Source organism: Lissotriton vulgaris, chromosome 2_1 (genome assembly GCF_964263255.1).
Source record: "Lissotriton vulgaris chromosome 2_1, aLisVul1.2, whole genome shotgun sequence".
Classification (NCBI taxonomy): domain Eukaryota; kingdom Metazoa; phylum Chordata; class Amphibia; order Caudata; family Salamandridae; genus Lissotriton; species Lissotriton vulgaris.
This window is the reverse complement of record NC_141687.1, coordinates 663,951,753-663,969,047: the sequence shown is the minus strand read 5'-3', so window position 1 is coordinate 663,969,047 and position 17,295 is coordinate 663,951,753. Positions and strand designations below refer to the sequence as shown.

At 44.4% G+C, this 17,295-nt stretch overlaps 1 protein-coding gene across 1 annotated transcript; it reads right to left on the bottom strand.

The window, feature by feature from the left end:
* Nucleotides 1-960: 960 nt before the first annotated feature.
* On the bottom strand, nt 961-15,853 carry LOC147730940 (uncharacterized). The gene is made up of 2 exons (XM_086954127.1): nt 15,757-15,853; nt 961-1,739 (listed from the first exon to the last, which is right to left on the bottom strand). The coding sequence occupies exons 1-2, from the start codon at nt 15,851-15,853 to the stop codon at nt 961-963; spliced, it is 876 nt and encodes a 291-aa protein (XP_086810253.1).
* Between the last annotated feature and the right edge of the window lie 1,442 nt (nt 15,854-17,295).

The window sequence follows — 17,295 nt, the reverse complement described above, 5'->3', positions numbered from 1 at the left end:
CTCAGTTGCTGTTAGAGTTTGTCCGTGTGGTACTTAACTCGATGCGTGCACTGATGTGCCCTGTCAGATGGTCTGTAGTCCACAATGGTGTTGACATGCTAAGTTGTTAGTGTGTAGGTTTCTTGTGACATGTTTATTTAATTTCCATCCTGTTCTGGTGTGCTACTGACTGTGTCTCATTTCTGTCCTTCCCAAGGTACTTTGTCAGCTACTTGGAACGGTCTGACACCGACAACCAGAATCCACCCTTAAAGCACCATTTGACAGCACTTGGTGACCTTGTGCCCACTGTCATGTGGATTCACCTTGATATTGTTGTGTAATAAACTTGTTTCTGATTTGTAATGAACCTGTGCCTCACTTAGTTATGTGTGTTATCTGTCTTCACACATCTGACTGACATTTGGTTACCTCACCTGTGGGCTTGTTGGCATTGACTGTGGAAAGGTGTGGTGTCTGGGCATTCCACCGTATATCTGGCAACCATCTTTGTAGGCAATGTATCACATGTCTATGGTGAGTATGTGTTGTGGTGCCCTATTGGTGTATCTCCCTCATAGGTCTCACATCAACATGAGTCACATAATGGCAATGATGTTGCTGTAGTAGTCGGCATGCACTGTGTACTTCGCCATTTCATCATCTCCATGACACATCCCAAGTTTTAATCACAACATAGGCAAGTATAGTGTAATGGTTGGTGAGTTTATTTACATACATGTGTGGAGATAGTGCTGTACATGAGGTTTAGAATCCAAAGTTCACAGATGAGTTTGAAGTATTGGTAGATGAAATGTCCAGAGTGAAGTCCACATTCATCTTCTACATTAGTACAACATGGACCCTCCATGTCATGTTGGGGATTTGTGTCATGTGCAACAAGGTGAACGCTTTGCACACAAAGACCCATATCCAAAACAGGTACTGGGTTCCTGGGCGATGTGAAGGGACAACTGTGGCTCACTTGTCCTTCTTCGGACGACCCCTCCTCTTCTTCTCGGGGGGATCCTCAGGAGCAGGCGCCGATGTTGCATCAGACTCTCCACCACATTCATCCTCCCTCCCTGTGGCATTTGCAGATGTTGTTGCAAGAGATGTTGTCGGCACACAGGGAGGTGTGGACATATTTGTGCTGTTCTGGCGGAGACAAGTCAATATGTCACTGAGCACCCCAGTGACTTTGTCCCACTTGGTCTCCATGCATGCACGATGGCCAGCCTCCTCCCGTTGCATGTCCTTCAGGACCCCCACTACCGGGCTGAATCCACCGGTGCTATCCTGGTACGCATCTAAGATGCGTACCAGTTGGGGGTCATCAGGTAGTCCAGGCCCCTCTGCAGACTGTGACCTCTGCCTAAGACCGCTCCCACCACCCCTAGACACACGACCTGTACCTGTGGTGGCAGGCACAGTTGACCCAGGGGCCCCTTGGGTGTTGCTACTGGTGTCATTGTTCGTAGCATCCTGGGTGGCCGGGCCCTCTGTGCTGCTTGAACTTGGTCTCCTAGGTCTTTCCGTGTTGGCGGGGGTGTTAGGTCTGTGGCCAGATGGTGTTGGCGTGGCTGCAGGGGGTGCAGGTGTTTCTGATTGTGGGGCTGCCTGAAGACTCACACAGGAGGTGCCAGGTTGATGTTCGTCATCTGAAGAGGAAAGAGCCAGGTCCACACCAGAGAGCTCATCCTCTACCAGAGTCTGGGCCAGTGACTCATCCTCAATTGCTTCTGTTTCCCCAGTGGCACCTGTGTTTGGAAGAGATAGACATAGTCAGTTATGTTACTACAGACATCAATGGTTAAACTATGTATGTTGCAACAGGGAGGGAGGAAGAGGCACTGATGCATTCATCTTCAATGGGTAGCACTAACAATGAAGGAGGGGGCAAGGGATCACTCATCTTGTGCAGCCATGGTAATTACATGATTTCATTCCTTAGTAAATTCCCTCCTATACGTATACAGGAATGGGGCCGTGCTTCTTGGATTGCCGCCTCAGTGTACTGTAGCTGCATTTACTTTGGTTCACCTTTACTGCAAATATGATGTGCCTCCACCTGGTGGCAGACTGGCTCCTTTCCCAGTAGTGTCCAGAGGAGATCTTAGCTCTAGGATCACATAGGGCTGCTACATGTTGACCAAAAGTGACCAACCCTGGTGCGGTTGACCAGTAGCTGGATCCACACACACAACATCTTACCTATGCCTTTGGGTGTTGTGTGTGCTTTTGAGTCACAGCACTTGAGCACAAACACACACTCCCAGTTTTCTCCTCTGGGCACTGCTGGGGAACCAGCAAGGTTACCTCCAATTGGAGGCACAGCATATTTGCAAAAAGGTAGAACCAATGATGCTGCTGCTTCAGTACACTGATGCGGAACAACATGATATCACGCACTACGCATGTGTACATATGTGAGGCTTCCAATGGAGGCAACACAATAGTTATGAACCAGGTTACACAGGAAGAGTAGACCATTCACCCCTCCTTGATCTTTATAACAATGTTTTATATACATGACATTTGCAACGTGACGTCAGGATGCATGCCTGAGCACTGCATTGTCTTCAGTCATCACAGACAGAGATTGATGTTGTGGTAGCACATTGTCCTGCCAGCATGAAGCCTTTCAATGTGCATGTTGATGTGTGCACATACCCAGCTCATGTATGGATTTCCATGTACGTGGTCATTGTTACTCAAGGGCCATCAGGTTGCCGACACAGGAGGGTGATCCCTGTTAACATTCGACTCTGCTTCCCTGTGAGGGTGTGTGCCTGTGCTTATAAGATGGATGACAGTGGAGTCCTGGTGTTTATTGGTGGCCAATTCCCAGTGGAGCTTTGTACTCCCCACAACAGTGCCAAGTCACAGAGTTCTTGTCAGTCCTCCCCCCCTGAGGTGAGCATGGTTCAGTGTGAGCTTGCTGGCCATTCGGGCGGGTGGGTATTGTGCGTGACTGCAAGTCCCAGCATGTTCTTGGCTATACCCCCTTCCCAGCATGCCCTCACTTCCCTCCTTCTGACTCTGCTTCCCTGTGAGGGGGTGTGCCTGTGCTGACAAGATGGCTGACAGTGGAGTCCTGGTGTTTGTTGGTGGCCAATTCCCAGTGGAGCCTTGAACTCCCCACAACAGTGCCCAGTCAAAGAGTTCTTTTCAGTCCTCCCCTCCCCCCCCAGTGAGGTGAGCATGGTTCAGTGTGAGCTTGCTGGGCCATTTGGGTGGGTGGGTGGGTATTGTGAGTGACTGCAAGTCCCAGTATGCTCTTGGCTACACCCCCTTCCCAGCATGCCCTCACTTCCCTCTTTCTGACTCTTCTTCCATGTGGGGGGTGTGCCTGTGCTGACATGATGGCTGACAGTGGAGTCCTGGTGTTTGTTGATGGCCAATTTCCAGTGGAGCTTTGTAATCCCCACAACAGTGGCCAGTCACAGAGTTCTTGTCAGTCCTCCCCCTCCCCTGTGAGGTGAGCATGGTTCAGTGTGAGCTTGCTGGGCCATTTGGGTGGGTGGGTATTGTGAGTGACTGCAAGTCCCAGCATGCTCTTGGCTACACCCACTTCCCAGCATGCCCTCACTTCCCTCCTTCTGACTCTGCTTCCCTGTGAGGATGTGTGCCTGTGTTGACAAGATGGCTGACAGTGGAGTCCTGGTGTTTGTTGGTGGCCATTTCCCAGTGGAGCTTTGTACTCCCCACAACAGTGCCCAGTCACAGAGTTCTTGTCAGTCCCCCCCTTGTGAGGTGAGCATGGTTCAGTGTGAGCTTGTTGGGCCATTTGGGTGGGTGGGTATTGTGAGTGACTGCAAGTCCCAGCATGCTCTTGACTACACCCCCTTCCCAGCATGCCCTCACTTCCCTCCTTCTGATTCTGCTTTCCTGTGAGGGTGTGTGCCTGTGCTGACAAGATGGCTGACAGTGGAGTCCTAGTGTTTGTTGGTGGCCAATTCCCAGTGGAGCTTTGTACTCCCCACAACAGTGCCCAGTCACAGAGTTCTTGTCAGTCCTCCTCCCCCGTGAGGTGAGCATGGTTCAGTGTGAGCTTGCGGGGCCATTTGGGTGGGTGGGTATTGTGAGGGACTGCAAGTCCAAGCATGCTCTTGGCTACACTCCCTTCCCAGCATGCCCTCACTGCCCTCCTTCTGACTCTGCTTCCCTGTGAGGGTGTGTGCCTGTGCTCACAAGATGGCTGACAGTAGAGTCCTGGTGTTTGTTGGTGGCCAATTCCCAGTGGTGCTTTGTACTCCCCACAACAGTGCCCAGTCAGAGAGTTCTTGTCAGTCCTCCCCCCTGTGAGGTGAGCATGGTTCAGTTTGAGCTTGCTTGGCCATTTGAGTGGGTGGGTATTGTGAGTGACTGCAAGTCCAAGCATGCTCTTGGCTACACCCCCTTCCCAGCATGCCCGCACTTCCCTCCTTCTGACTCTGCTTCCCTGTGAGGGAGTGTGCCTGTGCTGACAAGATGGCTGACAGTGGAGTCCTGGTGTTTGGTGGTGGGCAATTCCCAGTGGAGCTTTGTACTCCCCACAACAGTGCCCAGTCACAGAGTTCTTGTCAGTCCTCCCCTTGTGAGGTGAGCATGGTTCAGTGTGAGCTTGCTGGGCCATTTGGGCGGGTGGGTATTGTGAGTGACTGCAAGTCCCAGCATGCTCTTGGCTACACCCCCTTCCCAGAATGCCCTCATTTCGCACCTTCTGACTCTGCTTCCCTGTGAGGGGGTGTGTCTGTGCTGACAAGATGGCTGACAGCGGAGTCCTGGTGTTTGTTGGTGGCCAATTCCAAGCAGGGCCTTTTGCTGCCCACAACAGAGCCCAGTCCCAGAGTACTTGCCAGCCCATTTCCAGCCCCTCTGAGGTAAGCATTGTTCAGGGAGGTGTTGATGGTGCAATTGTGAGGGGGTGCATTATCTGTGACAACAGCACCATCATGCTTTAGTATACACTCACTTCACAAGCATACCCACTATTTCTTCCTGTCAGTCAGCTTCACTGTGAGATGTTGGTAGTAGTGGCAGGGATGTCTGACAGCCCATTGTAATATGGTTGGCGGTGTCTGATAGACACCGCCACCATATAAACCCTTTTCCGCCCGGCCGCAAGGCGACCGGGGCGGAAAAGCGGCAGACGGTGTTTCCGTCCGCAGCGGTCCCCCCCGCCATAGTAATATGGCGGGGGGAAATGAGTGGCGGGCGGGCAAGGATGTTGGGTGGATCGCCACCACTCGCATGGCGGTGGCGATCGGCCCGACATCCAAATAGGCCCCCTAGATTTGGAAGTAGGTCATGATGCGTTAGGTTGGTACGGCTGATTGACCTAGCAATTATTAGCTCACTTTAAGCTGGCAAAAGGTGGCCTTATGCTAGCCAGCGGTACTAGGGGAAAGGGAATGGTCGGTTTGATGATGACTGTTGGGAGGGTAGAAGAGTGGTGAATAAAAGTCACCAGCGCTTTAATTTAAATCCAAATACTGTTACTGTAAGAGAAGCCATGAAGGCTTCAATGATTGCTTATTGCAATTTATGTGCTCTTAAAAAAGGCAGTACTAGATGCTATTATTGCGACATTTTCCTTACCTGCCTAATCTTTTGTTGTTACCTCCGCGCAACCCGGTCCACCACGGTTTGTACCGATTGTGTGGAGGGTGCAGGCTTCCCCATTGCTCCTCTGCCGGCTGGCGAGGGGCAGGGACAGGGAGGTTAGTGCTCTAGTGAGCCTAACTTATTTAAGCAGTCTGTGCACTGGCCGCGTTACTGACACACGCAGGCTTCCTGCACACGGAAACGGCTTGGTGGGGGATATTTTAAAAAAAATTTTACTGTGGCTCTGCTATTATTGCGACATTTTCACATTTCCTTACCTGCCTAATCTTCAGTTGTTACCGCCGTGCACCCCGGTCCACCACGGTTTGTACCGATTGCGTGGAGGGTGCAGGCGGCTGGTGAAGGACGGGGACAGGGAGGTTAGCGCTCTAGTCACCACTGCCTATTTAACCAGCATGTCCCACCCGCGCACAGCGGACGCGCGCAGCGGGCATGCCAAAGGCAAGCCCGTCTGCGCCAGGATGGGGCTAGGGGCTGGAACCCCTGGTCGAATCCCTCCTGGCAGCATCTGCTACTACAGGGACTTACTGTTGGGGGTTAGAGGTGAGATGAGGGATGTTTGCATGCATATTATATCCTTGGAGGAGGAATGTAATTATTGTCCTCTCTGCAATTTTAAATTTAAGCCTTCTGAGTCTCCCCCCTCAGAAGTTGGAAAAGTAAAATCCTTTTCTGTGCTACTTCTTAATTGTCGATCCCTCCCTAAGCACGCAAGGTAAATCTGCCTGCTCTTAGAAGAGAGATGTCCTGAAGCTCTCTTTCTTACCGAAACATGGACCAATACGGCCTCTGATGCCGATGTGGTCCGGGCTCTCCCACCTAACTACACTATTGTCAGACAAGATTGTGATAGCGGTCGGGGTGGGGGAATTGCCATCATATATAGAAACACCTATAGCTGTAGATCGACCAGGTGTCCTCTATCGGATTGTGAGAACCTCTCTTTTGCTATTGGCTTCTCTCCTACTTTTACTTTTTCAGGAATCCTTTTATATCGCCCTCCAGGAGGACATGTTAACTTTAGCAATGATCTTCCAGATATTGCTATAAATCACGCTAGTCTCGCTCCCAATTTTTCAATTCTTGGTGATTTTAACATTCACCTTGATGAACACGACACCTCCCCTTCACATGATCTCACGGCAGGCCTGGAAGCCTTTCAATTGAAACAAATTGTGACGGGCCCTACCCATAAATTAGGCCGTTTGCTCGATCCTTTTTTTACTAATCTTGACAATATTATTTTGGATGAGATCTTTTTAGTTCCCTGGTCAGACCATTCATTGTTATCTTTTGTTTGGACCCCTCGAGATTTGCTACAACCCTCTATAAAGACTAAAAAATTAGGCCGTACTTGGTCAAAACTTTCAGTGGAGAGATGGGCAATTAACCTTAATAACTCTACTCCTGCATTCTGCTCTAATCCTATTGAGGCGAAGGATTATTTTAATAGTTGGCTGGAGTCTTCTTTGGACCTTACCCTCCCTAAGAAAGAATTTTGCCATCGAGCTGGCTCTAATGAAAAAGCTTGGTATTCCCTCGAAATCAGACTGCTTAAACAATCATGTAAGCAGTCCGAACGGAAATGGAGGAAGGATTTTTCTGAATTAAGTAAATCCAATTATAGAACAGCACTTAGGTTCTATAAAAGTAAAATAAAATTTGCTCAAACCAGCTATTATCAGATACCAGCTATTATCAAAATTTTAAATGTCTTATTACTCCCCCCGGCCCTCTTACTGACCCGATGAATGCTCAAAAACGTTGTGATGAAATTGCTAATTTTTTTGCCACAAAGGTTTTCAACATCTACTCGCTGTTTCAGCTAACTGATTTTGATATACAACTTCCTCCACCCTCTCAACAAGCTAGGTTGGAGGAATTTGCTCCTCTCTCTCTATCCAACTTGCAGAGATTCTTAGAGAATCTGAAGTCTGGATCTCCGACCAATGTTGCGCCTCCCTCTATTCTTAAATTGGGATCACTGAAATAATATCGAGGGACAAAATATCGACTTGCAAAAATGTTGTGGACAAAATATCGACAGTCAAAATATTGAGTTTGTATCTACAAACAGGTAAGTACAAAAATATTGAGTACAAAATATCGTTTACAATAATATAGTTGTAAAAAATATCGACTTTATTAAAAACAGTGTTAAATTAAATTAATATTCAAATTTAATTACTAAAATATACTTAAAAATACTTAAATTAACTTATAATAATTAAATAATAAATGAAAATAATAAACATAATTTTTTACAATCTTATTTGTTAAAACATATATATATAGTAACATACTATAATTAAATAAGGAACTATTATATTACCGTACGATGCCAGAAGTGTAAAAAATACTATTCCCACTCCAAAGAGTGCAAGCGTAGGGAAAGCATTGGATAGCGTAGGGGTTAAAATTACTATTCCAACTCCAGTGGGTGCAACAGTAGGGAAAGCGTTGGATAGAGTAGGGGTTAAAATTACTATTCCCACTCCAGTGGGTGCAACAGTAGGGAAAACTGACCCAGAACCCAAAAAATACCCCTTTACCCAAGAACTGAAAACTGACCCTGAACCCTAAAAATACCCCTTTACCCAAAAACCCCAAACTGACCCTGAACCCTAAAAATACCCCTTTACCCAAAAACTGAAAACTGACCCTGAACCCAAAAAATACCCCTTTACCCAAGAACTGAAAACTGACCCTGAACCCTAAAAATACCCATTTACCCAAAAACTGAAAACTGACCCTGAACCCAAAAAATACCCCTTTACCCAAAAACTGAAAACTGACCCTGAACCCAAAAAATACCCCTTTACCCAAAAACTGAAAACTGACCCTGAACCCTAAAAATACCCCTTTACCCAAAAACTGAAAACTGACCCTGAACCCTTAAAATACCCCTTTACCCAAAAACTGAAAACTGACCCTGAACCCTAAAAATACCCCTTTACCCAAAAAACCAAAACTGACCCTAAACCCTAAAAATACTCCTTTACCCAAAATTAATTAATATTATTTAATTACCAATTAATTATTAATTAACAATAACAATAAAGTAAATATATTAGCACATTAGCTGTAATTAATTTAATTTAATAATTAATATTATTTTTCCCAATTAATTAATTAACAATAAATAAAAATTATATATATAAATAAATTACTCTAATTAATGTAATTGATGTAATTAACTAATTAATATTATTTAATTACCAATTAATTACTAATTAAAAATATGTACAAAATTATATTAATTAATTAACTAATTAATATTAATTAATTACCAATTAATTATTAATTAAAAATATTTACAAACATATATTAATTAATTAATTAATATTAAATTACTCCCCACCCTTATCCCCTATTAACCCAACATCCCGCTCCTAAACATTAACTACAATTTATATTACTATTAATACATTTTTTTTTTTTAACCTTTTTTCTACATATTATCAATATTTTTAACTTTGACTATTTATGCATATTTTCTCTTGTCAATTTTTTTGAGTCGATATTTTTGTACTCAATATTTTTTTATCATTATTTTATTCGATATTTTGACCAACGATATTTTTATTATCGATATTTTATTATTGTCGATATTTTTAACTCGATATTTTGTCCATTCGATATTTTGGAGTCGATATTTTGTCTGTGCACCCTTAAATTGGTCTCTTAGATTGTCTCCCCAGTTATTCGGGATGTAATTAATTCCTCCCTTGCTATCGGAGTGGTTCCACCATGGTGGAAGAAAGCAAGAATTAAAGCTCTTTAAAAAAAATCTAATTTAGATCCTGAGGATTGGGCTAACAATTGCCCCATTTCTTTATTACCAGGTATTGACAAACTGGACGAAAAGCATGTTAAGTCCATATTGGCTGCATTTGTGGAGAACAACAAAGGACTGCACCCCACTTAGACTGGCTTTAGAAGCAAGCAGGGTACAGAGACGGCCCTTCTTGCTGTGGTTGAAGAAGCCAGAAAAATTGTGAATACCGGAGGCTGCGCTGCCATTATTTTGTTAGATCTCAGCGCAGCCTTCGATACGGTAATTCATTGTATCATGATTCAAAGACTGAGGGAGGTGGGTGTAGCAGGGACTGCCTTAAGTGGTTGCAGTCCTTTCTCTCCGATAGATCTTTTGCGGTATTTGAAGAAGATGTTCTTTCAAAACAGACTCCTCTGCAGTATGGCGTCCCCCAGGGATCTTCTTTAAGCCCTACCATGTTTAACATCTACATGAGGTCCCTTGCGGACATTGTGCTTCCCTGGGGGGTCCAGCTGGCCACCTACGCTGATGACACTCAGTTGGTGGTGTCCCTCAGCCGATATGATACTAGTGACAAGAACCTGACCTCTTGCCTGGACAAAGTATCTGAGTGGATGGATCTGTCTTTTCTCAGATTCAATGGTTCCAAGACGGAAATTATGATGCTAGGACACGCGTCTCCCCCTAATTTAGACCGCTGGTGGCCTAGCTGTCTTGGACCTCCCCCTTTTCAAAAGAAACAAATTAAGAGTCTTGGTGGACCTTTATCTTAGTTTCTCAGTACAATCGCGTAAAGTTGCTGTTACCTGTTATGGTCTGATTAGGAAGATTCTGCCTCTCCTTCCTTTTGAAGCTAGACGCTTGCTGGTTCAAGCCCTTATTTTATCGCAGCTGGACTACGCCAATGCGGCCTACCTGGGCACACCGCAGGGAACTATTAAGATTCTACAGATTATCCAGAACTGTGCCGCTCGACTTCTAATGAATGTGCCAAATTGCAATTCTGCTAAGTCAGCACTTTGTCAGTTGCACTGGCTCCCATTGCAGCAAAGAATCTGGTTTAAGGCCGTTTGCAACGTCCATAAGTCCACTACCGGCAACAGACCCCCTTTGATTCAACCTGCAATTATATCAGGTTTCCTGGACACTCAGATCTAACAATAAAAAACTTCTGACAGTCCCTAGGATTAAACGGGCACGTATGGGTGGCCGGCGTTTTTTTCTTCACACAGCAAAATTCTGGAACCAGCTTCCCGACTCTGTTCGTCTTGAACCTAACTATCTCTGTTTCAGGAAACAGCTGAAAGCCTTTCTTTTTCCATGATTAATGAAGAATGATTAGGTGTCACAATTGCGCTGGGATGCCCTGGGGTAGCCATGCGCTATATAAATGTGTATTCATTCATTCATTCATTCATTCATTCATTCATTCATTTATTCAAATTGGGAGCTAATGTTAGCCTCCTTCATAGTGAGCACTTTTGGCGACTGGTGAACTCAGTTGCAGTTACCTCACCAACTTCTCTTGAGGCACATATAACTGAGGAGGCATGGTTTATCTTTATTTATTCTCTATAGTGGTGGAAACCCTGAAACTCTGTTCATGACTCTGACTAGCTCCCAAGCTGACAGTGCGGCCATCACAAACTCCCAAACAACAGTGGTACTGTCCAAAATAATCTGCAGTATGAAAATCTCCAGGGCTGGCAGCCCAAATGGTCTCCCATCTATTTTCTGTAAGAAGGATCCTAGGAAGTGAAGCCTAATCTTAAGTGGGTTTTTCTAATGGATAACAATTTCTAGCATCCTCCCAGGTTCATGGAAGGGAGCCATAGTGAAGCTCATTCATATAAAAAGTATAACAGATTAGCCTACTAACTATTGTCTGATCTCTCTGCTTAATATTACTTCTAAGCTCTTTGATCAAACTCTATTAAAGCACCTTGCTGCCTGGGATTTTGACTCAGGACTGGACAACCATGGACATCTAGTCATCTGAGACTAGGTCAAAGTTGAAAATTATGGCCAAGAGCCACAGAGCGCGGTTCAGATACAAGAAGTGGATTGAGCCCAGACAGCACTCACCTTCGAAAAATTATTGAGGAAAATGTTCAGAGACTTTACCAAGGCTGCAGGAGGTGTTTTAAGAGGGAAGGTTGTTGCCAGATAGTCTTGGGTCGAAGCAGCTATGAAGATATCTCAAGCAGTCCACGAATGAGACAGGGTTGCGTCCTTCTTTCTTCCCCTCTGGCATAGGTGCCTTTTTGGCCCACATTTGTACCGTGATTCCACCGCTGAAACAGTTGGATATAAGGTGTCTCCCTTTGTCCTGAAAAAGACCCCGGTTTAAGGATTTAATGCACGTTGCTATCTGATGGGGTCGAAACGTTGACTGTTTTTAAATGCGCGTGCTGATTATGTTTCACAATTGGGATAACAGTAATTGTGTTACTGTATTTAATATCTGATTGCATATGTAAATGCTTTGTGGCCTCATTGGCCATCAGACAGGTCTTCTTTTTAAAAGACACTGCGAATATTGTATATATACTCCCCTTTTCACGCTTCTAAAACCCTCACAATGAGCACTTCCTTTTAGCAGTTTCCTTCTCAGAGCTCCTATGCATTTGTTGTTCTAAAGATGCATGACTATAATGCAAATATAACAAGAAAAGTGAATTTTCTAAATAGTTTTTTTCCAATTTATAATATGGGTAATCTGATGTTTGTGTATTAGGCTCTCCACTGGGACCGCCTGTTTTTCTGTACTGACATTGACCCAGGTCTGGTGTTTGATTTTGGGTTCTCCATATTAAAGCATAATGGCAGGCCCACTGGTAGCATTTGATTTACAGGCCCTGGTTATATGGTATACCACTCCATAAGAGACTTATAAAGTAAATTAAATATGCTGACCAGGTATAAGCAAGTGTAACCATGTTTTAGTGAGCACAACCATGCTAGCACTGGTTATCGGCGGCAAAGTGCATAGTCCTAAGGCCAACAAAATCAAGTTCAGCAAAAAGTGGAGGGTAAAAGGCAAAACATTTGGGAGTGACCCTGCAGAGATGACCAGGTCGAACATACCACATCATTGTAGTCTGGGACATGCAATCTTGTCTTGGCTCCAATACACCTTATTGCAGTTTTTATTTTTATTAGTGGTGTTTTTACAGCAATGACATAGCTGCATGAACAGAAAAGTGATTTTCATTTATGAAAATGCACGCTTCCAACAATTAAGAAACTATAAATTTAGGCTACAATACATAGAGACAATAATGACAGGGAAGGGTTAGGGTCAGGTACTAACGAAAAAGTTGAACATGTTGGCCCTCAGAGATTTCAAAAGGCAAAGATTTGTGCAGAAAGAGAACAAGAATAGTAATGCAGTGGTGTGACATGGTCTGTATAATAACAGTACACCAACCAATTGCTCTTTCTTTGGCCTTGCAAACGTCTTTTAACCAAAACCTATAATAGGTAGGAGGAGGTGTGTAGCAATCGACTCCAGACTAGTTGATTTATTGTAAGTTGTTAAGTAGCCTTGAACAAGCCCCACCAGGAGCAGCCAGCAGGTTGCTCAGCCCCATCATAACTGTGGCTTATCTTCAACCAGCACCCAACATTCCATGGTGCATCACAGTGCAGACGCATTCCACTAAAAGGCATGAAGTGGATAAAGGCGTACATAGGAATATGCAATAAGTAGAATAGAATACAACATACCTTCTTTTCTTCCACAACAAAACAATGAACAAAGGAGCATAGAAACTAAAAGAAGGAGAAAGCGTACCGATCAATACCCGCTGACACATCCACTGGCCAGACAGATGTGACAGAAGGCACCGCACAACATGAGGCGTAGAAAATACAGAAAAGGAAAGAACGAACAAAGATCAGACACATTCCTTTTCTATAAATTCCGAAAATGAAGAATGTGCAAAGGCATTCCACTAGAAGGCATGACGTGGGGAAAGGCATACATAGGAATATGCAATAAGTAGAATACAACAATGTGCAGAGCAGAGACAGGAAATACTGAAAAACTGACCTTGATGGTTTCTCATCCCTTTCAAGTTCCATATCTGAACAAGGAATTGCTGATGAATCATAGACGGGGGGGATCAAGGAATGGTAATATTTGTGTCATCACCTAGGCAGGACAGTCTCCACCAAATAGAAGAGTGAGGGAAGAAAGCTGTTGGAAACGAGGTTTGCGGCTGAACTTCTTTATGTGAGTGAGGGCGATAGATAGATAGAGTGAAGGTGATAGATAGATAGAGTGAGGGCGATAGATAGATAGAGTGAGTGCGATAGATAGATAGAGTGAGGGTGATAGATAGATAGAGTGAGGGCGATAGATAGATTGAGGGAGATAGAGTGAGGGAGATAAATAGATAGATAGATAGATAGATAGATAGATAGATAGATAGATAGATAGATAGATAGATAGATAGATAGATAGATAGATAGATAGGTAGGTAGATAGATAGATAGATAGATAGATAGATAGATAGATAGATAGATAGATAGATAGATAGATAGATAGATAGATAGATAGATAGATAGATAGATAGATAGATAGATAGATAGATAGATAGATAGATAGATAGATAGATAGATAGATAATAGATAGATAGATAGATAGATAGATAGATAGATAGATAGATAGATAGATAGATAGATAGGGGTGTAGAGAGAGAGGAGATATTATGTATTTGGCCAAATTATGTGAACTTGGGAAAACACTTTTCAAAATTATTCCTTTGCTCCCTTTTCGGCAAGATTGGAAGTATTTAGAATTAATGTAAAAGGTGCGAGCAAGAGCATAGATAAAAAATGGACTGAATAGTACCTGGGGGAGAGAGGGAGTGCCCAGTCTGATATAGTCACCAAAATGTAATATGACGGTAAATGTGAAGCCCTGGGAGCAAGTAGGAGTTAGATCCTAGGCACATCAGACTCTCGTGGTACCTCTGTCAACTGATTTAAAAATACTTGAGCACTCAGAAACAACTTAATAAAACAAAGAACCACCAAGGTGATACTCCCAAGATTGGTCCCTAGTATTGTTTTCGTTCATGTATCTGGAGCAGTGGATGTATTTGTGTCTCTGTAGCTGAATAGGGGTACTGCAGCTGATGTGTAGGGCCATTTGTGCTGAAGCTCCTCCCTACCTAATTGACACCCCTTACACATAACATTCGGGGGTATAGGAATGAGAACGAAAGGGTTAATAGTGGCTGGGAACCAAAATGACGGCGTAATGGCCAGAAGTGCCGAATTTGGGAAACTAGGCTCGAGCATCGGCGTTGGATCAACAAAGTGTGATTCTGGGAAATTCACTTAATCTCCCCGTGCTGCCTACCAAAAATGAATATGTCCTTGTGCAACGTAACGGGTGCTCATGTAAAGCGTTATAATTTGTGCTATATAAAACTGCACAAAATAAAAAAGTTGCAGGCAAAGACAATCAATGATTAAAAGCATGGGAATAACAGGGAGAGGAAGAGATCGACATGGGGAAGGGGTGGCGGGGGAGAGGCTTCCTTTGAAGTCTGAAGGGGGGGCGGGGGAGCAGATTCCTTTGAAGTCTGATGCCGAGGCTCAGACAAATGGTGTGTGATGTGGCTGGCGATGTGCACACGCCAGGCTAAAATGAACTGTACCTAATCCGCAGTTTGGGTAGACTTTTGAAAGCCTTTCTATAATCTTGCCAAACAAGCATTGCTAAAGCAGTGCTGTAGGCTCGACCTAAAAAGGTATTAACAAGCTTTTTCATCATCTTGATCTGGGAGGCGTTACAGTTTTATGCATTCCCGAGTTTACATCTCTTTACAATTGTAGGAATGCACCAAAATCAGTGGGTGGATGGAATCCTTCCCTGCCACAAGGTAACGCAAGACAGCAAAATGTGCTGCCTTGTGTGACCTTGGGTTCTCTAAACCACACAGAGTCACGGATGGAGACTTTGCATGGCATAGTAAATCCCAGTTAATGGCTTGTCTTGCCTTGTGCCGCCTTTTGTGGCACATGAGCAACACAATTCCTCAGTAAATCTAGGCCCTGGTGTTTGTATTTAGCTGTGTTACTGTCTGATGCTGAAACATATAAAAATAATTTCGGGCCACATGCATCAACCTCACTTTTTGCAATTTCGAAATAGCTATTTTTAAGAAACTGCTATTTGGTAATCGCAAAAGTATATGCATTAAAAAAATCACTACATTTTTGCGAATCGGTAAAATTCACTATAGCTATTAACGATTGCGCATTACTGAATCGCAAAAAGCAAATCCGCTGTTAACAAATCGTAAATAGCGATTCGCAAATATTGATGCAGCATGATGACATCACAACCAGGAAGTGATGCTGGAATTGCTCACACTTGTGTAACGAGACAGACAGAGGAGGAGTCAGCCTGCTGGAGTAGAGCCGAAGGAAGCATTTTGGAGAGCAGAACCTGTGCAAGAACACCAGCATGGCTTCTGGAACAGGTGACAAGAAAGCAGAAGGGCGCAAGAGGAAGCTGAAATTCAGTAATAAAGAACTTGAAGTCCTCATTGAGGAAGTTGTCCAGAGCGAAGACAAACAGTTTGGCAAGCAGTCACTTCAGGTCCCAGAGTTGGTGACTAGGAAGATATGTCTTGGGATCCAATCCAAGATCAATGCTGTTGGGGTCACACAGCGCTCCATATCAGACCTGCACAACTGCTGGTATGACCTGCGGAGCCATGCTAAGGAAAGGGTGGCCGTAAGGCTTGCAGATGCCAAAACACATACAGGAGGGGGACCATCAACAGAACCTGCCAACACACCCCTTGAGGAAATGGTGGAGTCAACACAACAGCAGGAAATAGTAGTTGGCGTAACACAGATTGACACCTCGAAACAGGCGGGGACTTCACAAGGTAAAATCCATGCAAATGATGATTCACTGTTAAATCTTACAAATCTCCCCTCTGTGTAGATCAGGCTTAGTGTAGCACATCTGACTCAAGTCCACATTTTACTTGCCACACCCAAATGCATTATGGTATTAGCAGACAGCAAATACAATATGAAAGGCAAGGAGGGGTCTAAAAAGAATTAGCGCATCATAGTACAACAAGCAAGCAAATAAACTAAACATTGTGTCTAACTAAATAACTTTATTAAACAGTGCCATTGCAATGTGACATACATGTTCAATAGAGCTTGCACTGTTTAACATCACGGATGCAGCTGCGCAAGAGTCTGACGGTGGTGAAGTCCATGACACCCAGGATACTGATGCACAGTCAGAAAAGGAGACACAAGTGGCACCAGCAACACCAATACCTGCCTACACTAGATGCAGGACCACAGTGCCACCACTGCCAGATTTTGAAAGTGAAGAGGGGAGCCAATCTAACCCTCCAACATCACAAGCTGGCCATAACCCCACAACAAGAGCAGAGGTACCGATGTGGCGCTGAACCCTCAATTTCCGTAGGTGTAGGGCAAGGGCACACATGGCAGCTGCAGGAGATGATGGGTCTGCTATCTGGGGTGGCCTGGAGGGACAGATGTTGAAGATCCAGCACCTACAATGTAAGAATATGCGCTTAATGTAGACCCAACTTTGTACATTGGCCACAAACATTGGAGAAATCAGGGACTGCATGAAGGAGCTTACCACTGCAGTTGTGGAAGGACAGAGGGTCACAAATGACAATTACACAAATGTCACCAAAGCCATACATGAGTTGTGCAGGGTGATGCAGGATGACCATGCATCACAACGTAAAAGGCATCATAATTTGATGGTGTGCATAGATGGGTACACCAGGGTCATCAATCGCCTGAGCACAACAACAGCTCAGCTGTCCCATTGTGCTGTGGGGATGCAAGTGGAGATGACCCATTGCCGTGGGGATGTGGTCAGGGGCCTTATACAGGTCATC